The sequence below is a fragment of the Ovis aries genome, chromosome 4 (assembly GCF_016772045.2).
Source record: "Ovis aries strain OAR_USU_Benz2616 breed Rambouillet chromosome 4, ARS-UI_Ramb_v3.0, whole genome shotgun sequence".
In the NCBI taxonomy this organism is placed as follows: Eukaryota; Metazoa; Chordata; class Mammalia; order Artiodactyla; family Bovidae; genus Ovis; species Ovis aries.
Genome location: NC_056057.1, coordinates 80,584,137 through 80,604,291, shown reverse-complemented (window position 1 = coordinate 80,604,291; position 20,155 = coordinate 80,584,137). Strand labels below are relative to the sequence as shown.

The 20,155-nt window shown below is 40.8% G+C and overlaps 1 protein-coding gene across 1 annotated transcript in view; it reads right to left on the bottom strand.

The window, feature by feature from the left end:
• The window catches only part of GLI3 (GLI family zinc finger 3), a 314,174-nt gene that overhangs the window by 132,665 nt on the left and 161,354 nt on the right, over window positions 1-20,155 (bottom strand). The window contains exon 4 of the mRNA XM_060415080.1: window positions 10,790-10,895. Within this exon, the coding sequence (XP_060271063.1) occupies window positions 10,790-10,895 (106 nt within the window). The remainder of the gene's footprint in view (window positions 1-10,789; window positions 10,896-20,155) is intronic.

Here is a 20,155-nt window from a genome sequence, read left to right as displayed (position 1 = left end):
GGATGTAGATGGTCTAAGGTAGTGCTTAAAAATGAGGCAGGCTTTACAGTTACAAAGATCATGGCATCCGGTCCCATCACTTCATGGGAAATAGATGGGGAAACAGGGGAAACAGTGGCAGACCTCATATTTGGGGGCTCCAGAATCACTGCAGATGGTGACTGCAGCCATGAAACTAAAAGACGCTTACTCCTTGGAAGAAAAGTTATGACCAACCTAGATAGTATATTCAAAAGCAGAGACATTACTTTGCCAACAAAGGTCCGTCTAGTCAAGGCTATGGTTTTCCAGTAGTCATGTATGGATGTGAGAGTTGGACTGTGAAGAAGGCTGAGCGCCGAAGAATTGATGCTTTTGAACTATGGTGTTGGAGAAAACTCTTGAGAGTCCCTTGGACTGCAAGGAGATCCAAACAGTCCATTCTGAAGGAGATCAACCCTGGGATTTCTTTGGAAGGAATGATGCTAAAGCTGAAACTCTAGTACTTTGGCCACCTCATGAGAAGAGCTGACTCATTGGAAAAAACTCTGATGCTGGGAAGGATTGGGGGCAGGAGGAGAAGGGGACGACCGAGGATGAGATGGCTGGATGGCATCACGGACTCGATGGACGTGAGTCTGAGTGAACTCCGGGAGATGGTGATGAACAGGGAGGCCTGGCGTGCTGCGATTCATGGGGTCGCAAAGAGTCGGACATGACTGAGCGACTGAACTGAACTGAACTTACAGTTAGTTGATCATGAGAAATGATAACCAAACAATAAGACATTTTCTTGTCTTGAACTGATATGATATACAGTGAGAAATGTTGGGAATAGCAATGAAAAGTAGCCTAGAAGTTTAAAACAGGAGAATGACATGACCTAGATGATGGGATGGAGGTAAAGGGGTGGGAGGGAAGCTCACGAGGGAGGGCGTATATGTATACATATAGATAATTCATGTTTTTTACAGCAGAAACTAATACAACATTGTAAAGCAACTATACCCCAACTGAAAAGAAAGAAAGAAAAATAAAGCAGAGAAAGAGGATAGTGAGGTTAGAAAGAATGTGTTAATTTAGATCAGGTCTTGGCAAACGTTGTGTTATAGGATTTGTTCATTATCTCAGCTACTCAACACTGCCCTTGATTGCTAAAGCTGTCATAGAATAGACAATAGCAAACAAGTGACAGTCACTGGATTCCAATAAAACTTTATTTACAAAAACAGGCCCTGGCTGGATAGTTCACAGGCCATAGTTTGGCAATCTCTAGTCATTAGATGGTTCTTAACCAAAGACCTCTCTGATAAGGAGATGTCCGTGCAGGGAAATGCATGAAGCCAGAGAGCAAGCCATAGACACCTAAGGGAAGAAGGTTCCAGGCAGATACATGTTGCAATCTCATCCAATATGGCTTACATTTTATAGAGTATACAGTTGTAACCATTGATCATTATTTATCCATGTTTTCTTATGGTCCTCTCAAATGCCACTATTAAGTATTTTCAACAGTTCTACCAAGTGATGAGTTACAATTCACCAAACATTCCATGCAGCTATTTATATCAATGTCCAGATGTTAGGCATCACAAGCAAACCTTGATGTATATCTAATTGCGGGGCGGGGGGAGCTGGCAGCTACAGATAAAGGTTTTACTAGCTTTTCTCATTACTCTCATATTATTAACTTAGAATTTTGCAGAAGACAATGACAGTCTGTGACATTCAAAATTTATATATATATATATATATATAAAATTATTATTGTTGTTGTTTGGCCACTAAGTCATGTCTGACTCTTGTATGACTCCATGGACTATAGTCTGCCAGGCTCCTCATATATATAAATAGGCTTCCCAAGTGGCATTAGTGGTGAAGAATCTGCCCGCCAATGCAGATACAGGGTCGATGCCTGGGTTAGGAAGATCCCCTGGAGGAGGGCATGACAACCCACTCCAGTATTCTTGCCTGGAGAATCCCATGGACAGAAGAGTCTGGCAGGCTACAGTTCACAGGGTCGTAAAGAGTGGGACACAGCTGAAGCGACTTAGTATGCACACACACACATACATATAAATAAACTGTAGCAGCAAAGGCTCCAGCGTTCATCTTCATGAGGAGAGGATGAAAGTCAAGTGCTAGGAATGTAGTGTCTGATGTCTAGGTTTAAATAACCACGACCATTAACTTCTCTATGCCAAGGTTTCCATATCTTGGAAAAGAGGCTATTGATAATGACTGCATCATAGGGCTGGCTATTCTATTATATGAGATAGTTTTGTAAAGTCTCTAAAACTATGCTCACAGTAAGTACTGAAAAATGTCATTTTATAGTCATGGCCATTATTATATATATATTTTTTATTGTGAATGGCTGAGTCGTTTCTTTTTTTACCCTTATATTTGGAATTTTGGTATCCCATATTATATTATCAATTAAAGATTGCTAATTTCATTAATTTTATTTCCACGTGAGAGGTCTGGGAAGGCAGCTATTGATGTTAAATGGTACTCAGTCACATAAGGTGACTTCGGACCTTTAACTAGGAACTGATTTGATGTCAGGCGATATATTTAGGCTTCCCAGGTAGCGCTAGTGGTAAAGAACCTGTCTGCCAATGCAGGAAACTTAAGAGACATGGGTTCAATCCCATGGGTCGGGAAGATCTCCTGGAGGAGGGCATAGCAACCCACTCCAGTATTCTTGTCTGAAGAATCCCATGGACAGAGGAGCCTGGCAGGCTATAGTCCATAGGGTCACAAAGAGTCAGACACAACTGAAGTGACTTAGCATGCACACATGATGTATTTGGTGGTGAACAGCATCTGACACTGCAATAGGCATTTATATTAACACCATCTTCGGTAGTCATTGTGTTCTTTTGAGTCCTAAGTGTGCTAATTTTGTTGGCAGGAGATGACACACTCCACCAAAGTAAGAAAATAAAAACGAAGAGGATGGCAGTCATCCTGTACTGGCCTAAAAAAGGACAATCCATTATCATCATGGAAAGCAATAACTATCCAGAAGTCACTCTGTAAAGGCACGGAGGCAGCCTAGCAAATTCAAAGACATACACAGATGGTCTTTACCTGTAAGACATGTGGTTATAACCTAGTTCATTTTCTTTTTTTCTTTTCTTAGGGTAGAAGTGAGTGTTACCGAGTGTACAAAGTGTTAGCTACAGTAGTTGACACATGGGCCTACCTGCAAGATATTGGGGGTTCAATTCCAGACCACTATAATAAAGCAAATATCACAATGAAGTGCATCACATGAATATTCTGATTTCCCAATGCATATAAAGGCTTCCCAGGTGGTGCAGTGGTAAAGAATCTGCCTGCCATCGCAGGAGATGCAGGAGACATGAGTTCAATCCCCGGATCGGGAAGATCCCCTGGAACAGAAATGGCAACCCACTCCAGTACTCTTGCCTGGGAAATTCCATGGACAGAGGAGCCTGGTGGGTTAAAGTCCATGGGGTCACAGAGTCAGACATGACTGAGCACCCACGTAGAAGTGCATATAAAAGTTATGTTCACCCTATACTTTAGTCTATTAAGTGTGTAACAGCTTTATGTTTAAAAAAGTCAGTTTTTTCATTAAAATATTTTATTAAATATTCATTAAATTTAAAAATATTTCATTAAAAATATTTTGTAAAAAAATGCTAACTCTCAGTGAGCAAATGCTGTTGAAAAGATGTGCCCATAGACTTGCTCAAAACACAGTTACCACAAACCCTCCATTTGTAAAAAGTTAAATATCTGCAAGCACCATAAAGAGAAGCATAATAGAAGCATGCCTGAAATCTGAGATGTCATCACACTTTATCAGTCTTCTTAATAATGTTTAGGGTAGAGCACAAACACAGGAGGGAGAAAGGACTTGCCTTTGTTGATTTTTAATTGCACTATTAAAATATTCCAAGCCAGTTATGCCCCCAAACACAAAGTCTTGCTCAGTCTCTGCATCTTACTGGAGACTTTCCTGGGACTGAAAAGAATGCAATCACTGTTATACATTAGGAGCCCATCACAAAGTTTAAGTAGATGGCTAGACTGAAGGCTGCTTCTGAATAGTTAGTTATTAGAGGAGCTCCACTAGGCAGAGTAGCTAGCTCACACTGGTGCTGAATCTAGGGAGGGAGGGAGGAGAGGACAGAGAGAACTGTGTAGTAGTTCTGGTCATCCACTGCCTCTTTCTTTCTCTAAGCTTTTACCATAATGATCTATCTTTTCTTAGAGATTTCTTTGTCTGGAAAGAAATGTATTTATTCAGACTCCAAACTTGCTACTCATCTCCTAGCTCTAACTCTAAAAGGGTTGAGGGAAGCCTTACTTATTTTCAAAGCCCTCTCTTTCCCGCTAATATTAATGATCTACCATGTACTGTCCTCTCTCCTGGTGCCAGGAAGTGGACCACTTTTGGAGGGAGGAATAGCTCTTCTTAGGTGGAATAATTCCAGGGAGTTAGGCAGTCTTAGAAAGAGGCACATAGACTCAACTAAGAGAGGGAAAAAAAAAAAAAAAAAGAGCTGCTGTGTCGAAGAGAACATGAGTGCTCATTTCCCCCAGGAGAGAAAAGATGAAGCTGATTTTCTAAAATGAATCAGTAAAGTGGATGGTGAAATGCGACAGCCTGTCAGAGCACTGGCTTAGGGTGCCGTGCTGCTCGCATTCATAGCGCACGACAAGGATAGCTCTCAGCTCCAGTGGCAAGATCTGTGGGGCTCTAGTTATTGTCATGAATTAGTAACTGAGGCTGATTCTGCTTTGAAAAAAATAAATTGCCGAGCTCAGCAAGAAGCAGACGGACCATCCAAAATTCAATTCATACTGGTCCGTAAATGAGAAAACTTTGGCTCAAAATAACTCTATGTAAAAGATCAATATTTTTTTCTCAAGTGAAAATCCAGAATGAATGTGGAATTAAAACTTTATAATTTGGGTTTCTATGAATACACCCTGTCTAATGGCATCCCACTCCAGTACTCTTGCCTGGAAAATCCCATGGATGGAGGAGCCTGGAATGTTGCAGTCCATGGAGTCGCTAAGGGTCGGACACGACTGAGCGACTTCACTTTCACTTTTCACTCTCATGCACTGGAGAAAGAAATGGCAACCCACTCCAGTGTTTTTGCCTGGAGAATCCCAGGGACAGGGAAGCCTGGTGGGCTGCCATCTACGGGGGTCGCACAGAGTCAGACACGACTGAAGTGACTTAGCAGCAGCAGCAGCAGCTTTCAAAAGTAAGCCCATGCTAAAATGTGCTCTAACAGTAAAGCCAAGAAAACAAGCATACACTCAAAATGCAAGTGAAAGCAGTCACTTGAAACAACTGTTTCTAGGGCAGAGGGATGCAATATCCCAATCGTTTAAATTTCCAAGTGGGATTTTAAAATAAGTAGTAATCGTTAGCCTAGAGAACATCATCCATCCCCATAGGCTACAACAATGCCTCCTGGAGTTGTGCAACCCACAGCCCTGATGGAGACAGTGCGGAGCAGGAAACAGAGATTAGGCCAAGACCAAGAAACAGCCACATGAAATTCCCGCCAGCACTATGTGGCTACAGATTCCAGGTGCTGTTATTTACGTTCCCAATGATCTCAGCAACATATAAAATATACTCATTAATATTTTTGTAAAACGTTGTAGTCTTTTCTCCATGGCTTAATAAAACATGAACTCTGTGGTCAAAACAAATGATTTGAGAGAAAACAAGATGCTCCAATTATCTACTGAATGTAAGTTCTGGTGAATTCAGTGAAGAATAACTTTCAGAAGAAAACCAGATATGCCCCATATCCAGTGTTTCTTAATTTTCAAACTGCTTGAATTAAATAAACATAATGTAGGAATTATACATTTTCTATGACAATCTTTACATGACAACTCAAGGAAAGACGACACTAACATTTCATATCTCACTTTAAAATCCTGAACTGAAATTCATGATTTTTAAGTTAAGAAAGAAAATACTATAAATTATAACATTATTTTGAGAACTGTATTTGAACAATTTAAGTTTCTATACTCTGTCTACACTGCCTAACCATAAACTCTGTGACACCAAGTTGTGTAAGCTAAAGAAAGGCATTCCACTTAACAAACTGGGTTCTTTAACACAAACTGACGTATTTCCGTACATATTTATAAGGCTTGGTGGTTATTATTAGGCTGTAATTGCAGTTGTTCTAACACCTAATAAGCCATGGTCGGAAAAACAAAGGCAGGTTAATTTGTGATTTCCTCTACTCATTCAGAGGCAAATTAAGTGTCAAACAGCTAATACAGAGCATATTTCATTTTATGAGATTTTAATTTAATTCTGCGCCATATCGTTGATGCCTTAATATAGGGTGGTTTATCTAAAAAGAAGAGCAATTTATAAACCTCTTTCAATAGAATCATTAATGATAGGATATGATAGCATAATTATCGCAGTGCCTGCCATCCTTCTAAACAGAGATCTGTTGGCATTTCCATCATCAACACACGCCCTGTTTCCAAGAGACTTACCATTTAATTCATTACACTGGCACCAGAACAATCATGTGTATGAAACAGTGAGACTATTCCCCAATTTTGTCTACTTACAATTAAAAATATTTATTCTAAAAAATCAGTAAGCTAACTTTATTTCATTGTCTAGAAGCTAATTATAAAGCAAGCATTTTGGAATTCAACTTCTAGATAAAATCACTTTACTTTTCCAGGTTATCCTCTAAGCAAAGATGTGCTTTGAAGATTTCAGTAACCAAGTCATATTCACCTACATTACCCTGCACCCCTAAAATGATCTGTCACAGGCATATCTACATTTGCATCTAAGAAGGTGCCAAAGCATCCCAGGGATTCAGGATTGAGCCAGGCGAGAATAGAATCTCTGAGTGTTTGTCAGACCCCCAATGGTCTGGATGCTAACTCTCTGTATTTGCTTAGAGCATCCTGCTTTCAAGGGTGCTCACAAGAACATGATTTCATTGAACTCTTTGATTTGCAATTTGGAGAGTTGGGTAAGGCAGGTAACTTCATTTTCATGGAATGGAACTAATATATGGAAATTGTAGGTTGCCAATTCCCAGCAACAACAAGTGCAAAGCAAGAGCACAATTCAAGCTCTCTGACTGCTAGTCCACTGTTTACAGACTGGACCCTTTGGAGGTCTATGGAGCATATTAAACTAGGCACCTGAACAAGTGACTGCCTGCAAATATAGCAGGTACGGGGACCACTAAGCAATGACTGATCAGACAAGAATATTCGTCTGGAATAAAGGCACACAAGGTGCTTAAGGAACAGCCTCTAGGAACACCCTTTGAGACTGCCCGCAAAGGAGATATCTGAAATAGGCCTTGAGGGAGTTCCCTGCAGGTTCAGTAGTTAAGACTCTGCGCTTCCATTGCAAGGGTCCGGATTCACTCTCTGGTCAGGAAACTAAGATCACATGCTGCCTGGCCAAAAAATAGGAAAAAAAAAAAAAAAGAGAGAGAGAGAGAGAGAGAGAGAGAGAGAGAGAATGAGTTAGGCCTTGAGGATAAGGGGTTTAAGCAGGAGTCTGCCATCCAGGGAGGGAAGACCATTGAGCGTAATGCAGGGAAAATGTCATGTTATAAAAGCAGAGAGATGAGACCCCCAGCTTCCCAGAGACTACTTCGTAAGTTCCATCCAGGACTCTGCAATGCCCAGCAGTCCCAGGAGACAATGACATCCTCCCAGCACCCTCCAGAGCTTCTCTTTGGAACTTCAGGATTGTCTACCAGCTTTATAGGATGAATCTTGGGTTACTAAACATTTAGACAGCTAGAGAACAATTTAGTCAATTGCTGCTAAATGATCCTAAAGCTTGGCTGAAAAAGCAAGAAGTATAATCATCTCTCAGTATCTGAAGGGTTCCAGGACTATCACAGATACTAAAATCCAGGGATCTTCAAATCCTTTACATAAAAAGGCATAGTGTTTGCATATAACCTATGAAAGTCTTCCTGGAAACTTCAATCATCTCTGGATTAATTATAGTGCCCAATACAATGGAAATGCTACGTCAATAGTTGTCAGTGTGCTGGAAATTCAAGTGTTGCTTTTTGGAACTTTCTGGGGTTTGCTTCTCCAATATTTCTAATCCAAGGTTGGTTGAATCCTCGAATGTAGAACCCCCCAAAGATACAATGGGTCAACAATACTAAAATCTACAAAAATCCCAGCTCAGCAGTCATATAGGAAATGCAACCCTCTTCCCTGGAATTCTCCAAACTTGACCTGTCTTATTCCATGGTGTTTTTATCTCTAAGTGAAAGTGAAGTTGCTCAGTCATGTCCGACTCTTTGCGACCCCATGGACTGTAGCCTACCAGGCTCCTCAGTCCACAGAATTTTCCAGGCAAGAGTACTGGAGTGGGTTGCCATTTCCTTCTCCAGGGGATCTTCCCAACCCAGGGATCGAACCCACACTGCAGACAGACGCTTTACCGTCTGAGCCACCAGGGAAGCCCCGTTTTTATCTCTAGCAAGCGAATTCTTCAGATACAGCAATCACGACCTAGAACAAACAGTGATCTATACAAGGGCTTGCTATTACAATTCTGCCAAAGAACCAAGACTTGGGGTTTTAATTGACAAATTCACATTTGAATTTAACTACAAAGCAAACTATAATGAACCCAGAGGAACTAGTTCATTTTATCATCTTGTTGTTTAGTGGCTAAGTTGTGTCAGACTCCTTGCAACACCACAGACTGTAGCCCATCAGGCTCCTCTGTCCATGGGAGTTCCCAAGCAAGAACACTGGAGTGGGTTGCTATTTCCTTCTCCAAGGCATCTTCCCAATCCAGGGATCGAACCCGTGTCTCCTGCATTGGCAGGCAGATTCTTTAGCTCTGAGCCACCAGGGAAACTCTCATTCTATCATATGAATTCATTTTTTGAAATTTCTCTATAAGATGAGTTTTGAAAAGTGAAGTACTCTGAAATTCTATAGAAAATCTGATCCAAATTACTTCATCACTGCAGAGACTTGAATCTGGGTGAAATCAGTCCTGTGCATCTCCCAGGTCCGGTGGGCCCTTGCTGGTTCTGTACCATAAAGCACATCCTCATCTGAGAAGCTTGGGTCCCATCGGTACTGTAAAACTTTGGGAGAGCAGGATGAATTCCATGGCAGATTTCAGCTTGAATTTGGAGTTTTCTTCCCTTTGTATAGGGAGCTTTAAATGGGCCTGTTGGTTTTATCTGAATGTATTTTTAGCAGGCTTTAGAACCCTGAAAATACTCGTGTTCCAATGAAACATCAAAGAATAAGTCACAAGTTTCTGCTTTCTCTCTAAATATCCACTTCTCCTTTAATGCTTATAGAAGTCTGAGCACAGATTTATGACTTACCTCCAGGCAAATCTGCTCTGAAATTACAGTTCAGTAATGGGAGATGGATCCAAAAAACTGTGGGTAAAATATTATATGTGTACTTGGGCATATAGTTAGGGCTGTTAATATCAATTAATTCTGTTCACAGAGGAGGACTTGTTTTAAAACAACTTCATTTTTCTTTGACGTATATGTAATTACACAGCTGTAACGAATAGCCTTGGAGATGCAATCTACCATCCAAATAACTAGCATTATTCTTCAAAGTATTTTTTGGGCTTTCTAACTTTACTGTCTCAGAATGAAGGGTAATTACCAGACAAGACTAAATGTAAAATCTAGGCCATTCAAAGGGCCAGCCCCTCCCAAGTTGACTCCCCTTGTTACAGTATACATCAGTTTTCTGGACAACACTACAAAATAAGGTCATTTCAGCTTAGGTGCAGGCTATCCTGAATACCTGATCTTCTTTCCCTCCAAACTGAGCGATACCACATTTATCTCCAGGACCTTGTCTTCTTCTTTTTTTAATATTTATTTTATATTAGAGAATAGTTGATTAACAATGCTGTATTAGATTTGGGTGCATAGTAAAGTTACATATATATCTACTTTTTTTCAAATTCTTTTCCTATTTAGATTGTTACAGAATATTGGGCAGAGTTCCCTGTGCTATACAGTAGGTCCTTGTTGCTTATTTATTTTATATATAGTACTATGTATATGTTAATCCCAATGTCCTAATTTATCTCCTCTCACCTTTGGCAACCATAAGTTTGTTTTCTATGTCTAAGAGTCTGTTTTGTAAATAAGTTCATTCATATCATTTTATTTTAGATTCTGCATATAAGTAATATCACATGATATCTGTCTTTTCTGCCTTTTCTAATGTGTTTTAGTTATCACCCTTACTCTTGCCTTTTATCTCTGTGTAAACCATGTGCTCGATCACATTTGCCATTTTGTTTGGGTGACATTCCCATCAATCAAGTGACTGCTGGAGTAGACACCACAGGGGCTATGAAAATTTACCATGAAAATTTCATTATGACTCATTGTGATCCCTGGAACAGGGCTTTCCCATTAACAGAAATCAGAGCATGAGAAACTTCAAATTCACTCGACCAAATACATATTCTGAGAGGGAACCTTCCATTAGGCCTCCGCTTTTTAATTTAGTATTTAGAGGCCACAGAGCACACGTCAGCAAAAATATATAGGAAATACGTGCCAGCCACCTCGTATGACAGGCATTCTTCAGGAAGCAGCAGGATGTGCTTCAGTGAGTCCAGGAACAGATAGGCTTGCCGTATTTCAAAAGTAAATCTTAGACTTCTATCACAGCTCCCAAGCCCAGTAGCTGTGTTGGTAACAAAAATCCTGAGATGGTAAAAGCCAGTATTTTGTCCTGTTTCTTTAATGGGCAAAGTTGTAATACTTACACATGCAACGGAGGGATCGGAGATGGATCATAATGGTAACGGCCCTCGTGGTGTCTGGCATCAATTGGTACAGGAGGATGGAATGCAGGAAAGAGATGAGGAGGGTCTGCAAAGGAAAGAAAGTCCAACCTGTATAAACAGAACACTTTGAAACAGAATTCCCATACATGAAGCCACATCGCCACACTGTCTTCACAACTGATGCTGAAATTAACCTGAAGAATTTGTGGAAGAATTCTTGAAAGTTCAGGACCAAGCAAATAATACCAGCACATGAGACAGTAGAGCCACTGAATGCAACCTGAACCCAGACAGGAGAGCAAGAAAGAGGCACATCATGTGCCCCTAGCCTGGAAGAGAGACTGGCCAGAGTGCAGAGGCTGAAGGAAGCCACCAAGCCAAGAGGAAGAGACGCCAAAACACTTCTTTATTTGCATTTATTTTTTTGGCCGCATTTATTTTTTTGGCAGCATCACATGGCTTGTGGGATGTTAGTTTCTCAATGAGGGACTGAATCTAGACGCTCAGCAATGAAAAGTTTGGAGAGTCCTAACCACTCAGCCACCAGGGAATGCCTCATTTTTTATTTTTAAAATGACACTGTCATATGAATTTTAATATTTTATTTATTTATTTGGCTGTGCCCGGACTTAGTTGTGGTATGCAGGCCTTTTAATTGCAGCACGTGGACTGTAGTTCCCTGACCAGGGATCGAACCCACACGCCCTGCACTGGGAGCTTGAAGTTTTAACCACCAGGGAAGTCCTGTGACGTGAATTTTAGACAAAGACATAATATCACTACTAGTTTTCATCTCTCCCACACATGTAAGGAAAGGAGTTCTTTCAAAAGTCCCTGCTAGAATCCATGTCACATGTAGACACACACACACACAAACACACACACACACTTAAATAATTCAAAAGCATGCCCCCTCCCACCCCTCCTTGTCCTAGGTCAGGCTTTCAGAATCCCAACACAAGGGCAGCAAATGTATAGGTTGGCCAGAGACGTTACATGGCCTGACAGAGGGACATTTGCAATAAACTGGGGTTCCTTTCCTGCAGCCCCAACATTCCCCTTGGACCAACATTCCCTTGGCCTCCTCTCCTGCTCTGGCTCAGGTTAGTCATCACTGTTTTGAGGTTTCTGTGTGTACACTTACTTAAAATAGTTCTTCTGCTCCCACTTGCCCTGATTATCTCTGACAAATCTGAAAATAAACTTTTTTTTTCCTAAGTAGTGATTCACTGAAAGAACTGAAAATATCTTTACCAGATTTTATCATGAGGAAAATCCCCTGATACCAAATTTTTTCCTGAGTTTCAAGAAGCAATAAAGAAACAAGTCCAAGATCAGGAGGTGAGCCTTCACAACTCTGAGTGATAAAACAGCAAATATACCAGAACTCGTGTTGTGAATGTTACCTTCCATATGTGGTCGCCCTGGAAGGCTGCATGTAGCTGTCACTCCACTGTTGCCCAGAACACTCCCAAGGATTGATGTGTACACCAAACAGGCCTCAGAAGGGCTATGAGCTCCTCTGAAAAGTCTGAAGATTTTGCCCAGTTTGAGTGAGTGAGTGAGTGAAGTCGCTCAGTTGTGTCCGACTCTTTGCGACCCCATGGACTGTAGCCCACCAGGCTCCTCCCTCCATGGGATTCTCCAAGCAAGAGTACCGGAGTGGGTTACCATTTCCTTCTCCAGGGGATCTTCCCAACCCAGGGATCAAACCCATGACTCCTGCATTCCAGGCAGACGCTTTAAGCTCTGAGCCACCAGGGAAGTGTAGTAGGCGGTAAAAGCAATTCCAAATGAGACCCTGTGAACAGGCCCTGAGGAATGGCTGGAAAAAGTGACACAGAACCTCCCCATGGGGCAGGGGAGTGGGTGTGTCAAACATAGACGAGGGTATGATTGCATCCTCCACTGTGAGTTTCCTTAAATCCTGGGGGTGACTATTATACATGTGCTTGTTGAATTCAAGTAGTTTTCGTTTTCCTTCCTATACATTTCTCTTGTCCAAATTTTCTCCAACAAGCATCTTTTAGAATGTAAATATAACAACCTTTGTTTTTTTAAAAAAATAATATTTTACTTCCCCCTCCTGTTTTTTTTTTTAAGACTTTGCTCCTGCTGGCCTCCTTTGAGAATCTAAGAATATGATTAGGAGAATAAAATAAGAGAGAAATACTATTAACGTACAACATCACAGCCCTGACAGCACTATGGAGGTGCCCAAAGCTGAACTCCACCAGGTACAGAACCCAGAAGAAGACGTTGTACAGTGCAGAAAATGTGCATTACTCACTGTATATTGTACTTGCTCCTTATAAGATAAGGGCGGTGGGGAGGGAATGGTACTGAAAGAGGAAAGGAGTCATCTTGGTATTATCTCATATCATTGACATTGTGATATCATGATGTACAATGATGCTGAAAATTCAATAGGGACATGCTGACTGCCTGATCAAATGCTATACGTTTTATAAAGTGCATCTGAAAAATACAGTTATAGTTTAAATACATCACTTAGGACATTATAAAAGGATGTTGGAATTGTTTTCTTTTGTTTTGCTTTGTTTTGTAACACAAATCTTGCTAGTTGGTGCATTAAGTTTAAATGTCCCAAGTAACCCAGGAATCCTGCAGAGCCCAAACGTTCTATTTCATTTAACTCTTCTGGAAGAAACTGATGTATCCTTCCTAAAACAACATAAAATTGAGTGGCGTAATCTATTTCATGAATCTGAAAGTCTGAAATCTACTCAGTGAATGTTTCATGGTCTTCAGTTTTGAACAATCCCAAATGAATCATTGCGGTTCAGGGTCTGGCGAATCAGGGGTTAGGTGGATGGCCAACAGGCCGCGGGCGTGGTTCTCCTCTCCTCCTGTTAGCAGTCACTGCTGATGCTCATGGGCTTGCCTCCAGCAGACTTCAAACTTAACACAGTCATCCATTCTTGGAAACTGGAGAAATAAACCTACTAGAACTTGTTGTAAATTAAGGATTCGTACCATCTGACCGACCTCCTCAAGTTTTCCCTGTGCATCATTTTAAATGATGTTTTGAGGGACTTTGTGACAATTCTGTCAGACCTGGAAGATATTGTCACTTATTTATTTCTTGGTTCTTGGCTGTGTGATTAAATTCTCTCCTCTAGATAAGTGGGTGCTAACTATATCTGCTTTTCTCTATGTGGGTGCAGCTATGAATTATGAAGATGCACAAACCCAGACTTTTTTCATACACACCAGAGCTCAAAATGTGGGCAGGTATTATACCTTCAAAATATGCCTCATATATCCAAAAAGTAACAGTCATCATCTTTTATATGAGTATTTATAATTACGTTGCAGTGATTATATGCATCGGGGGTGAAAACCAGGCACACAATTCTATAAAATGAAAAGCATTTACCCAAGCAGTATAAATCTTCACCCCCAGGGAAAACTGCAAGACCCTTATGGACATATAAAAGGCACTGTCATCTTTATATTTTTACGAAATTATTTTAACAGGATTTTAACCCACTTTCTCTTTCTCTCACGCTCTTCCTTTTCAAAATGAGAGGGAAAATTATCAAGCACTGCAAAAATATTTAAAAGGAAAGAATTTAGGATTAGAATTAGTAATTATTGGGGCATTTAGTAGTTATTTCCCACTGTTGAGTATGTTTTGTGAGTTTAAAAGTTAATTCTGACTAAGTATGTGATGCATCTTACAGAATTGTTTTCTCAAAGTGTTTATTTATGTTACGAGAAAATTTATGAATCCTGCATTCTGGAATTAGGTTAAATAAAGAACCAAAAAATATGAATACGATCTGACTTGATCAAAGACATCTGATTCTAGTTTAAGCATTTTTATTCCTATTTGTTTCCTTCTTGATTTAGTTGAAAATAACTTCTCCTGGACTGATAAAGTCTGTGCAAACAATTACACCTCATGTCAGTGATCAGTGGAAATCACACCTCTTAAGCCGCTTTCGAGTAAATGCAATGAAACAGCTCTCTTCCAATTCAAGACACGCTTGACCACAGCTTAACAGTAGAGACGAAGTATAAAAATCAGGACAAGCATGTCCTTTAACATATGTGGCATCACATGACATTAATCCTAACACATCTCTCAAAAAAAAAAAAAAGATGCTGGCAAATCCTCAAACGTGGAGTGCTTCTCTTGCATCTCGTCGTTTCTATGTGGAAGATCGCAATATGCTCCATCAGAGGCCCAAGAAGCTGTCCAAGAAAACCCACAGGACGAGAACAGGCCTGTGTCGCCAGCAGCCACCATAATTATCCACCTCCCAGTTTATTATTTACACATGAGCAGCACAGCTGTGGAGCATCATAACTCAAGAGGATGTGTAATAAGTCACTGCACCGCAGCCATCTCCTGCTCTGGCCCTTGACAAAACACCACATGATGACTTTTCCAAAGTCAGGCGAAAACTGCTGAAGCAGAAGGAAGTGCCACTAAACCTGGCTCCCTCCTATTTATCATACAATTTCCTGACTGATGGTTCCACAAACCAGCTGCTAAGTGCTGTGTACTCTGCTGTCAGCAAACTAACGGGCTAAATGGAAGACAGGGAGAATAATGTGCAGAACTGGGGGAATCAATTTTACTGAAGGAATTAAAATTCTACCAGGTGGGGGTGAGTCTGCAGAGCAGTGGGAAGCAGTCAACTGTCCATGCTTTGGGTTGCAAAGATGATTTATTACAGACTCGCGAGGGGTTTGACTATTGGACCAAATGCCTCTTAGACTAAAGGGAGATTTGCCAAGTGCGTATTATCCGAGGCGCAAGTGGAAGAGTCTTTAAACCCCATAAATATGTAATTGGCTTGACGCATGTTTAAATTGAAATGCATAGTAACAATATTTATGCTGGGTATAGTTGTCGGTATTCAATTTCATGCTGGCTGTCATCAGGCTGTGCATTGAGGGTCTCATTAGGAATGAGAGGCATTGATTTTTAGGTCTCCTTACAATAGCCTGGGTTATCATAAAACCTGTAGCCAGAGAAAGACACACAGAGGTTTATCTTCAGTTGTTGCATCCTTCTCTCAAGAAATAGTTTTAATATCCTCAGGCTATGAGATCTCTTGGATGCCATTTGGGGAGACTGTCTTTTTAAGGTTTGAAATTTACATACAAAAATTGTAGATTAAAAAAGAGAGATCAAAGGCAGCTCCATTAGTGCCCTGAAGGAGTAATTCACCAAATGATACTTTAGTGGCCTGAAAGTGCCCAGGAAACAGTATGAGAGGACCCACAAGAGTAAACCGCCCAGGGCATAAATTCTCTTGGCTTATTTAAATCCTGAAGTCATCTGTTCACTGACTTTGGAATTTATTCTAGATGAGAACTGGAAATGATTTTTCTTGTCATTGGGATCAGCCTTGACTGTAGGAGTGCCCAGTCCCCTCCAATTCACTCAATCTCCTGCCATTGGTAGAAATAGTAAAACCCAATGTGGGCAACATCCATGATGCCAAAACCAAGGCAATCATCCAGCATAGCTCAAATGAGAGGTCTCAAGAGGGGAAGAGAGGAACCCTCACCACTCTAATAAGATGACAGAGAGGCACCTGGGCCTCATCTCTGCCTCTTCCCATCTGGGCATCTCCAGTCATCACTTTGGCATCTACAGACCTTTTCCAGAGCTCAGTGGCCTAAAGGAGACATCACTATGTGGACTGACTCCAACACCCAGACTGACTCCCTGTTCAAACATCCTCATGTTCCTGCCTGTGAACAGGATTATACCATGGACAGAAATATGCCTGTGGACCACAGAGCACCAGAAAGGGGCTGATCTGGCCTCTCTGAGGACAGCCCCAGGGTATCTGACCAGGATTATATCAAGTAATAAGGCAGTCTGTGGTCCTGTTGGAATGCTATGAGCAGGATCTATGGTGTGGAACCCCAAAGGGACCCCACTGTGGATTTGCTGGGCATCCAGGTGGAATCATCCCATGAAGCATTTCATGGGGAATCAGGAATCTTCTTTCTGGTCTTACATGTATGTGGTGTGGAGCTGGCAGTATCTCTAGAATCAGGAGTGTAGACCATCTTGTTTATAAGATCTGCTGAAATGTGGTACAAGTTTTAAGAAACTGTAATTCTGGTATACTCTGGACATCTGAGAGATGCCTTACAGTAAAAAAGAGCTATTACTTTTCACTTTACACCAGGGCAGGAACCTTAACTTGTAGAGCATATGTCATGGGAGGCAAACTACTGCACCCGGAAGTTTTTGTAAATAAAGTTTTATTAGGATACAGGTGCTGTTTTGTTCGTATACCACCCATAGTTGCTTTTACACTGCAGTGACTGCCTTGGTGAGCTGAGACAGAGAAACATACAGCCCATAAAACCTAATATATTTTATACCTGGAAGTGTATATATGTCAATCTCAATCTCCCTCCCACCCTCCCCTTCCCCCTCATGTCCATCTTCCACATCTGAGTCTATTCTTGCCTTGGAAATTGGTTTATCTGTACCTTTTTTTTAGATTCTACATATGTACCACAATGTATGTTAGTTGTTTTTCTCTTTCTGACTTACTTCACTCTCTATAGGAACTCTAGTTCCTATAAGCACAGGAAGCTCAATTCTGGGCTCTGTGATGACCTAGGGGGATGAGGGGCGGGAGGGAGGGAGGTTCAAGAAGGAGGGGATATATGTATGCATACGACTGATTTACCTCATTGTATAGCAAAAGCACAACATTGTAAAGCAATTGTATTTCAATAAAAATAAATAAATACTTTTTAAAAAATGAATATACTTCCTTCTGGCCCTTACGAGAAACAGTTTGATGAACTTTGTCCCAGTATACCCCAAGAAAGCAATTCTCAGAAATGTTTACAATTCAGAAAAAACACATACCAATTTTTTTCTTTATGGATGTGTAGTTTTTGAGAGACAACATATTTCATATGTGTAAAATACTGATATGCCAATTTGTGACTTAAAAATATCTATAGAAGTGTCCATACTGGTAATTACTCAGAAAAGAAAATTTACTCTATGATTTTAGCAAAACCTATCACAAATAAATTCTAAGACAAAAATGATGATGGATTAAATTAACTATAAATCTAGCAAATAATGGCAATAATCACTTAACATTTGCAAATTTAAGTTTTCTTATAAGTTAACTAAAATATACACAAAGTTAACATAGAAAGCTGATTTTAAAAACTACGTTATTTATAAAACCCAAACAATTTTAACCTTCTGGCAACCACCCAACATTCCTGACATTCCTGACTCCTTCCGTTTTTTTCTTTTCTTTTCTTTTCTTTTTTTTTTTTTTTTGGCCTCAAGGCAGTGCTTTAGGATCTTAGTTCCCTGACAAGGGATCTAACCTGTGCCCCCTGCAGTGGATCTTAACCACTGGCCCAACAGAGAAGTCGCTGATTCCTCTTGTATGAATATCCATGGGCATTCCCCACTACACAGACAGCACTCTTTCTATTATTTCTTCTGTGGCAGCATGGAGATATATTAAATTGATCTAATATTCTAAATAGATCTAAGCGCTACCCAGCACTGCACTCTAGTCATACCAAAACCCATCCAGGCCATACTCCTTTACAAACATAATTATGTGTTTCTACAAGAAATGATAAATAGCCCTCTGCAAGTAAATTAACAAGAAATCTGTCTTTACCACCTCAATTATATCCTGGGTAGTGAACAAAAAATTGATCTCTCCTCTTCCTGGTCCCTTTTAACTTCTTTTACCCAACTAATCTTCACAAGTTTTTCCACGAAAAATCATGTCCATTGTATTACCAATGGCAGCAACAGGCCATGTCTGCCCACTGGCTGGCCAACGAAATCTTCCACCTAGAGTCTCTGGAATGCACCTTGCCTATGATCCCATATGTATCCATCATATTTTTGTTGTTTCTAGCTCTCCTGCCAAGATAAAAGAAAAAAAAAATAAAGAGAGGGAAAGGAAGCAAAGAGAAATAAGAGAAGGTTTACAGCCATATACCTAACCTGCAAAACAATCCAAGGGAAATTACATGAAAATATATGAAGAATCACTATATTTAAGTGACAACTCCATTAACTTGAACTATGGCATCCAGTCCCATCACTTCATGGGAAATGGATGGGGAAACAGGGGAAACAGTGTCAGACTTTATTTTTGGGGGCTCCTAAATCACTGCAGATGGTGACTGCAGCCATGAAATTAAAAGATGCTTACTCCTTGGAAGAAAATTTATGACCAACCTAGATAGCCTATTCAAAAGCAGAGACATTACTTTGCCGACTAAGGTCCATCTAGTCAAGGTTATGGTTTTTCCAGTGGTCATGTATGGATGTGAGAGTTGGACTGTGAAGAAGGCTGAGCGCTGAAGAATTGATGCTTTTGAACTGTGGTGTTGGAGAAGACTCTTGAGAGTCCCTTGGAGTGCAAGGAGATCCAACCAGTCCATTCTGAAGGAGATCAGCCCTGGGATTTCTTTGGAAGGAATGATGCTAAAGCTGAAACTCCAGTACTTTGGCCACTTCATGCGAAGAGTTGACTCACTGGAAAAGACTCTGATGCTGGCAAGGATTGGGGGCAGCAGGAGAAAGGGACGACAGAGAATGAGATGGCTGGATGGCATCACTGACTCAATGGACGTGAGTCTGAGTGAACTCCGGGAGTTGGTGACGGACAGGGAGGCCTGGCATGCTGCAATTCATGGGGTCGCAAAGAGTCGGACACAACTGAGCAACTGAACTAACTAACTAATGCTAATGGTATATTTTCTTATGAAAGCATGGACATTAAAATGGAAACTGGTTACCAATGATATATTCTTATCTCAACGATCAGTTTTTTTTTAAGTTGCTTCACCTGTGTCCTACTCTTTGTGACCCTACGGACTGCAGCCCACCAGGCTCCTCTGTTCATGGGATTCTCCAGGCAAGAATATTGGAGCAGGCTGCCATGCCCTCCTCCAGGGGATCTTCCTGACCCAGGGATCAAACTTGCATCTCTTATGTCTCCTGCATTGGCAGGGGGGTTCTTTACCACTAGCACCACCTGCACAGCACAATTTAAAAGCCAAATTCATAGTTTGGAAAATGTACATTGGGATTCATAATGCTGATGAAATGAAGGCAGAGGATGAAATGTTTCCAGGAAAGCATTTGGTATCTCAGCTCTAACTACAGAAGCCTTAGAGACAGACTGAATTCAGAAGTCACCTGGCTTAGTGAGTAAACCAACAATTAACAATGATGAGGTCTAGAAGCTGTGTCCTAAGCAAAATAAATCAACGGACACAAGTACTTCCAGCAGACTTCCCTGGTGGTCCAGTGGCTAAACCTCTGGGCTCCCAACACTG